Source organism: Ictidomys tridecemlineatus, chromosome 11, assembly GCF_052094955.1.
Source record: "Ictidomys tridecemlineatus isolate mIctTri1 chromosome 11, mIctTri1.hap1, whole genome shotgun sequence".
NCBI lineage: Eukaryota > Metazoa > Chordata > Mammalia > Rodentia > Sciuridae > Ictidomys > Ictidomys tridecemlineatus.
This window is the reverse complement of record NC_135487.1, coordinates 12,570,379-12,578,225: the sequence shown is the minus strand read 5'-3', so window position 1 is coordinate 12,578,225 and position 7,847 is coordinate 12,570,379. Positions and strand designations below refer to the sequence as shown.

Below are 7,847 nucleotides of genomic sequence, written 5' to 3'. Positions count from 1 at the left end.
CGGGTCCACTGACGGCGTGAACGCGTGCATCGGGTGGGGCGCTGAGGGACAGTCCCCTCCCAGCCTAGTACCTTCCGCATCTTCGCCTGGGGGTTCTTCGGGCGGGTGAAAGCGGTCCCTCTGCAGCCCCGAGCTATGCAGCCACTGACTAGGGGGCTGAGCATCGCAGCCGCAGGGGACCCCTAGTCCCCGGCCCCCAGCCCGGCGCCGCGCCCGGCCCGCACGGCCCCGCCCCGCCCCGCCCCGCCCGCAGGCCCCGCCCCCGCGCGCCCGGCCGGGGCTCCGCCCCCCGCGCCGCGCTCCATACTTGGCGATCGCCGCGGCCCCGCGCGCTCATTGGCCGGGAGCTGGCGGCGTGGGGGGCGGGCCCGGGCCCGGGCCGGGGCGGGGAAGGAAGGTGGCGGCGGCCCGGCGCGGGGGGAGGGGGGCGCTGACCCGGATGTTCACTCCTGGGCACCCGGGGAAGTGGAAGCGCCGGGCCCTGCTGCGGGGGGGAGAGCCACAGACGCCGGGACCGGGACCGCCGCCGCCGCCGCCACCATGGTAAAGGCTCCTCGGTCCCGCCCGCGAGCTCGCGTCCCCCTGCCCCGCCGAACCCCGGCTCCGGAGGGTGGGTTCCCGGGGTGGGGGAGGGGCGGGGTCCCGGGCCCTGGGTGCACACCATCCCTCCGGCCCGGGAGGGGCCGCGGGGCGCCTGGGTGGCCGGTGACTTTGCCGCCCCCGCCCTAGGTTCCACCTGGAGTCCTACTCTCCCCCTGCAAGTCCAGGAGAGTCTCCCCCAGAGCCCAGGCTGGACCTCCTTTCCCCATGGGCCAGGCCAGGGACCCCCTCCAGTGACCCAGCCATAGTCCCCCTTCTTCTTCCCCTGGCCCAGGCTGGGCCCTCCACCAGGGCCCCTGCGGTCCACGCCAGTCCGTCGCTTCTCCCTGCCTTGGCCCAGACTAGGCCCCCCTCCCCGCACACTCCTTCCCTTCTCCGTGGCCTCAGTCCGTACCCGCGACAGCCCTTCTTCAAGTGACCTGAACCTAGATTTGTTTCTCTTCTCGGGCATAATTCTTCTTTTTCCTCCTTGGTCTTCAGTGTGGACCTCTCCTCCTCTGCTGTGGCCCCCTCTTGGGCCTCCCTGCCCACAGGACCCCCTCGATCAGGTTTCCCGGACTTCTCACCACTCTCAACGTAGCCTGCGTCAGCCCCCCCTCTGTCCCCGGCCTTACCTTTCCATCAGGGACTGCCCCCGACCCAGGTGTCCCCTCCCCTTCACTTCCAGTGCCCCTTCTCAGCAACCTCTTGGAAGCCGGGGAGACGGGAGTGAACACCCCGGTCGGGGTGGGGGTGCCATCCCTTTTTGGGCTCCAGGGTTGCCTCTTCTGGTGAGCGAGCCAGGGAAGGAAGGATGGACGTCTGTGTGCCCGGAAGGCAGCGCCGGGCCCTTCCCGCGGCCCCGATTCAGTGAGATGCTAGAGCGCGCCCCAGCCCAAGTGGGAGCAGAAGGGTGAGGGTTGGAGAGCCCACCGGATTGGGATGAACGCACAATCCCCCTTGTGAGGCCGCAGCCCTGGGGGAGCCACCGGGCTCAGAGCTCAACATATGGCCTGGACACAATGCACCCTAGCAGGCGCAGCCTTCCTTTCCCCCTAAACTGTCAGCTTGTAAGGGTTGGAACTGCTGATTATGGAGGTGCTTCGGATCAGGTGAGCAAAACTTGAAGCAGAGATCTAGCTTCACTCGTGGTGTTTGTTTTGGTAATGAAGGCAGGCGATGTGGGCTCTAGGCAGCAGGCTTCACATAGGCCCCCACAGGTAGGCCTGCCACTTAACCAACTGTGGAACCGTCTGTAGGGGAGACCCAGGTTGGAGGGTCAGAGGGCTTCTGCCTCATGTGGTCAAGGAAGCTTTGAAGAAGGAACTGTCAGAGCTAAGGCCATCCACCTCCTGCATCAGGGTCCTGTGCTGGTGCCTCCTGTCCAGTGCAGGCAGTTATTTGCATGTGAACTTTGGGCCCCAAATGGTTTTGAGGATCTCAGTTCCTTGTTTAATCAAAGGATGTTGCTGTAGAACTAGGGTGACTAATTCAGACCGACTTAGTTTTTTCTTGATGCTTTCCTGTATATTGATTAAAAACAGAGGCGTTGTCATTTTTAATACTATTGCTACAGGCTGAAACCTGGCCTGTGGGGGGGTGGGCCTGGCTCCCAGCTTGACCAAGAAGGATTTGTCCGGCATAGTTTTGGGTGAGGACTTTAACTGAAGTTTTCTAAATGTGCTCTCAGGGCAAATCAAGGGAGGATGGGTGGAGTGGCCAGATGGGGTGCTCAGGGCGGTAGATCAGATAGGGAGGGGCAGTTCTCTGAGTGTGATGGAAAGTGCCAGTAATGACCCAGGAGGAGCATATGACAAAGAGTCCTGGCCTTGGCTCTCATCTGATAATCTGAAAAGACTGGAAGAGGTGGAGGAGAAGGCCTACCTTGTGCCACACACCTGAGTGAGCTTATTTAATCCAGATTTGGGTATATGCTGTCCCCATTTTACAGGTGAAGAAGCTGAGGCTCAGGAGGAGGAGTCACATTCAGGGCATTGCTATGTCAGTGGAATAACATCTGGCCAGTTCTAAGCTGTGTTTTTCCCATTGTACCAAGCTGCTTATATGCCCAAAGATATAACGAAATATTGTTTAGAAACATAATAATGGGATGCTCAAATGTGGCAGGGGAGGAGCAGCATTTATGGTCTTTGGATTATGTGCTAGATTCTTTACATAGAAAGTCTTATTTAATAGAGAAGTCATGTGGTCATTCAGGAAATTTAGTGTGGGCCAAAACCTGAGCTGCTTGGGGGCCAGGATTTTTGTCTTGTGTTTTCCATGGCTGTATCCCTCCCTGTGGGCCAGAACAGTATCTGGCAGTGAGAGAAATGTTTTGGAAAGCTGGGTGCATTGGCCTGTGTCTGTAATCCCAGCTAATTCTGCTACTTGGGAGGCTGAGGCAGGAGGATCACTAGTTCAAAGCCAACCTGGGCAGCATAACAAAATGCAAAGCCCCATCTCAAAAGAAAAGAAAGACTTGGAAATGTCTGTGTTCATGTTTGTGAACTTAAGTCACTTGGATTTCATATTCATGTCTTTCAATAATGTGTTCTTGGTGTCCTGTAGGCTCACAAATAGTTTCTGACTGCTTATTTTTAAATTTATTCCCTATTTGTATAAACTGATAAATCAGTATAGATACTTGGGACAGGACGGAAGTGGTAGTGTGGGTCTGCATCAGAGGCAAATGAATTAGACCAACATGGTCCTGCCCGCCCCCCCTTCACTGGTGGGGATTGAATCAAGGGGTCACTTGCATGTTAGGCAACAGCTTTGCTGTTGAGCTACATTCCTAGTCCTTAATTTTTTTTTTCTTCATTTTGAGATGGCTGGCTAAGTTGTTCAGGCTGGCCTTGAACTTGCTGCAATCCTTCTTCCTCAGCCTCCTGAGTAGCTGGGATTATAGGCAAGAGACACCAAGGCCCAGCTTTTCAGTAGTCCTGATGTTAGAAAAAACAGATCTCAGTTTTCCATTGAGGAAAATGTGGGTTTAAGAATCTAAAATGCATTTGATTTGGGGGTGAATTCCATGATTTTTGTTGGCATCAGTTTCACCTTCCTTGTTAAGAATGTATAGGCAAATGAAATTTATTTTCATTACCTTAATAGGTAATAATCTTACCACTGTCCCTAAGTGCTTTGCAGTTTCAAAGCACTTTTCCTAACACAACTGTAGCTTCTAATTTAGGGATTATTCTGAGAGCTATAATTCTGTACTTGATGGTAGGGCTGGAGGGGGCCACTCTGGAATTGTCATGCCAACCCAGAGGTGGTTTTGCCTAACAGGACCTGATAGGAGAAGCCCCTCATATTATTACAAGGTAAAACAATAGAGTTGATACTTGTCTTGGTGGTCTTCTGGTGTGGATAAGATACATAGTTGTATTTAGACAGTCCTGTTAAAGCTGGCCACTTTTTGGTGAAATGCTTCTGAAAGTAGCCAAGGATCAATAGTTTGAGAATAAGAAGATGATAAGCCATGCTTTTGAAGCAGATCTCCCTATTTATAGAGAAGTCCTATATTTTTACATTCTGTGGGGGAGGGGGGGACAGATAACTGATGGCACAGGGATATGGTAGCAGGGCAGGTACCTGACCATCCTGAATCCTGCTTGTCAGGCTGGGAGATTTTACTGTTGGCAGATACAGAGGTGCGGCGGTGTGGCGGGGCCTGAAGTATGTATGTGTGAGGTGGCTACTCTGCTGCTATGTGCCAGCAATGAGCAGGATAGACAAGGCTATGCACCCTCACAGCTTCCACGTTGGGGGGTTGATCACTGTCACTCTTACGTAAAGTTTAAGGAGGAAAAGCCCTGTTTCGTGTAACTGCAAGCACATGAGCATGAGCTATGACAGGAAACAAGATAAGGTTGGGGCTTGTGCCAGGCTCCAGTCCCAGGCATTTTGGGGTGTGCCTGCTCTTGGGCCTCCCATTGCAGTGAAAGTGAATTGCAGATGCTTGCAATTGGTTCCTCTGCACATCTCACATACTCTCTCACCAGATGTGCAATCTCGTAGTGCTGCAGAAGTCCCGCCCTTCCAGCATGGTGTCAGCCATTGACTGAGGATCTGCTGTGATCCTGAACCGTGATTCAGGTTATAACTCAGTCCCTGTTTAACTTAACAAGGAACCTGAAGCTCCAGGGTTTGGGTGACCAGTGTGAATGGCAGGCGTGGGATTCATCTCTGGGGCAACTTGATTACTGTGCAGGACTGTGAGAGGTAGGGCCTACAGTACAGGATCTTATTCCATTCCCCTTGCTGCAGGTTCGTCCAGTAAGGGTGGGGTGGGGAAACCTGAAGGATGGCACTGTAGGAGCATCTGTGTTGGAACCAGCTAAAGCAATGCCATTCCCAGACTTAGGCTTTTACAGGTTAATATTTCCATGTGAGGAGGTGGAGACTTCACATTGGCTATTCTGCTGCTTATGTACCATGGACTCAGCGATGAGCAAGACAGAGAAGCGTGTGTGCCCTCCCAGCTTCCATTGCTTGGGGTTGGTCATGTCACTGTGCTGGATGCTTTGGCCCCCTGGATCATGTGCCAGCCATGAGCAGGATAGACAAGGCTATGCACCCTCACAGCTTCCACGAGCAGCCAGTGAGGAAGGCTCAGCCTTAGGTGGGAGGCAGCATAGTATAAGAAGTTATACTTGGAGTACCTCCTTATGAGGAGGATTAAATGAGATAGCATGTCAAATGATTTGACTTTATCTAGTGCCCATAATTGTGTAGAGAGTAACTTATCATCATGGTGGCAGATAAGGTGCAAAGGAGTATGTGGTTAATCCCCCTGTAGCTAATGGAGGAATTGGGTTTTTCGACTCTAGACCCTGGCCCCTTGCCTGCACTCCTTACTGCCAGCTGAAGGCTGCTTTGAAGTGTGCTTAACTTTGGGCTGGGCTGGGCTTTGAACAGAGATCTTCATTAGTTGAGCTTAAGACTTTGCATCCACAAAAGATAGTATTCCTTGAGCCAGCATGCGCTCTTCTCAGTCCGGTGCTGTGTCTGTGCAAATGGGGCCTCTTTTAAGCAGAGGATCCTTGCCCTCTTCCAGTCTTGGAAAAAGAAGAGCAAGACTGGGGCAGAGCAGATGAGCTGTGTGAGAGGAGGGGCCCTGTCTGCCGCACCTTGCACTGGCTACCTGTCATTATTAAGTGCCTCATGAACCCCGAGTGGGTGAGGATAAAGCTGAGAGGGGTCTGCCTTTTCTCTTGCCTGTGATACAGGACATGGGCTTTGGAGGAGGGCATCTGTGAACTGAGTCCTGTCTGGCACAGAAGATCCCATCTCCCTTAACCTCGGTTTCTTGAACTGCAGTGTGAGGATATCATTTTATAGGGATACTGGGAAAAGGAAATTGAAAACTTTAATGTTCTTAATCCAGCCTGGCACATGGTATTAGCAGCGGTTATTACTTGTCTTATTCTGAGTCCTCTAGTGTAAGGGACACGAGTAGAAGATATAATCCCTAGCCTCTAATTCAGGGGTTCGGGGGGTGGGAGGGAAGATGAGTGTGAAAAGTGAAGTGCGGCTGCCCGAAGGAAGCACTAATGGAAGGGGCTTGTGAAGGGCTGTGTGCATGTAGGCGAGGTTAGCATTCCGCCTCCTCCAGGGATTGCCACCCACCCATCCCCAGCCAGCTTGAGTGCTGGGCCTGAAGCTTGGGCAGACCTTGCCCAGGCAGGGGACGAGGTGGGGCACAGTGAGAGTCCACTCCACAAAAGCCAAGGTCAGGGGCCGGGTTAGCCTTGTGAGTCTGAGGATTGCAGAGTAGAGCAGAGTGAGGGAGTGCGAAGTCTGAGTTGCTAAGCTAAGGAGTTTGCATTTGATCTGGGACAGTGTGGAGCCAGTGACATTTTTGACAGGGCAGGTAGAAATTTGAGGAGGTGGCAGAGTAGTGGTATTTTAGGAAGAGTCCTCTTGCTGTGGCACGCAGGAAGGACTAGGGAGGTGAAAGAGACCTGAGGGAGCAGGCATTCTTGGCCATCAGCCTGTGAGGTTATGTGGGCTCTGGTCCCTGTGGCTGTGGGCTTGGAAGGGAAGGAATAGGGGGAGAGAGAGAAAGATAGGAGGCAGAGTGAGACACAGAGATTTGCCACCTCTGGGTTGAGGAGCATGCTTCTGCCCCCAGCACTCCCCTGTCCAATTCTGATTGGACAGTTTATCGTGGACACACAGCTATTTCTGGTCAGTTTAAATCCTAGATAGTGGTGCCTGCGAAGGCTTGATATCCCATTTACAACTGAATGGGGATTCCAGCCTGGTTAGCCCAGTGATCAGCCAGACGCCAGCTGGCTCCTATCTGCCAGTTTCGCCATGTCCCAGAGCTCTAGTCTCTAGGCACAGCAAAGCACCCAAGACCCCCAGTCTACTGGGGGCAACTGTAGGGCAGCTGTAGGAGTGGCAGGAGCTGGTTTTCCTGGCTGCCTGTTAATATTATCCCACGCAGCCCTTCGAGACAGGTTCTCACGCTGTCCCCTTATGCACGTCCCCGCTGCAGGCTGAGTGGCCTCTGGTGTCTTTTCTATCGGGTTATTTCATGCACCTGCCGAGCAGTCAGGTAGACCTCCGATTGGTCTTCAAGTTGAAGTAGAGGAGGCAGGGAAAGCAGCGCACCTAAGGTTCTGAAAGGCCCAGGGACAAGGGCAGAGCCAGCATGGTGGAGCTGTACCGGGGACATGGCGAGCTTCCGCCTGCTGCCACCCTGCCTGTTTCTGACATCTTCAAAACCTGTGGAAAGGAGCCTTCACTGCCTCTTTCTAGTGATCGGTTTCCTGTTCCCTAGTCCTCTTTCTTCCAAGGCAGCGTCCCTGGGCTTACCATTCACCTGCCACAGAGGAGTTGTGAGGATTGAGTGAGTTCACAGGTGAGCGGTGTAGACAAGCCTGGTGTGGTGGGAGTCTGAGAGGAGTCTGGGTTCCTTAGTGATCTTACTAACACGGGTCCATGGCTAGTGTTTTGTTGAACTTCCCAGCCATTCTGGGAGGCAGTGCCGGCCCTAGTCCCTGGTCTGAGAATGGCAGTCTTAGGAGTGAGTCTGGTTAAGCCAGAGTGGAGAAGAACCCAGCCCAGTGTTCTTCCCACAGTGGAGGTTACAGGCTGTTGCTTCCACGGGCTCTGAACTTCTGTTAATCTGCTCTGTGAAGCTTCCTCTTCTTGGCTCACAGGACCCTAGTGAGTTAGGATCTGCCCTGAAACCATTATCTATCTGATTTCACAGTACTGGTTTTTTTTTTCTTGTTTTTGGGGGGTGGGTATTGAAT

The 7,847-nt window shown here is 53.4% G+C and overlaps 1 protein-coding gene across 2 annotated transcripts in view; it reads left to right on the top strand.

Moving 5' to 3' along the window:
• The first annotated feature begins 350 nt into the window (after positions 1-350).
• Positions 351-7,847, top strand: part of Capzb (capping actin protein of muscle Z-line subunit beta) — a 116,164-nt gene continuing 108,667 nt past the window's right edge. For both annotated transcript variants that reach the window (XM_078025455.1, XM_078025453.1), the window contains exon 1: positions 351-543. In XM_078025455.1, the coding sequence (XP_077881581.1) occupies positions 541-543 (3 nt within the window). In that variant the 5' untranslated portion in view covers positions 351-540. The remainder of the gene's footprint in view (positions 544-7,847) is intronic.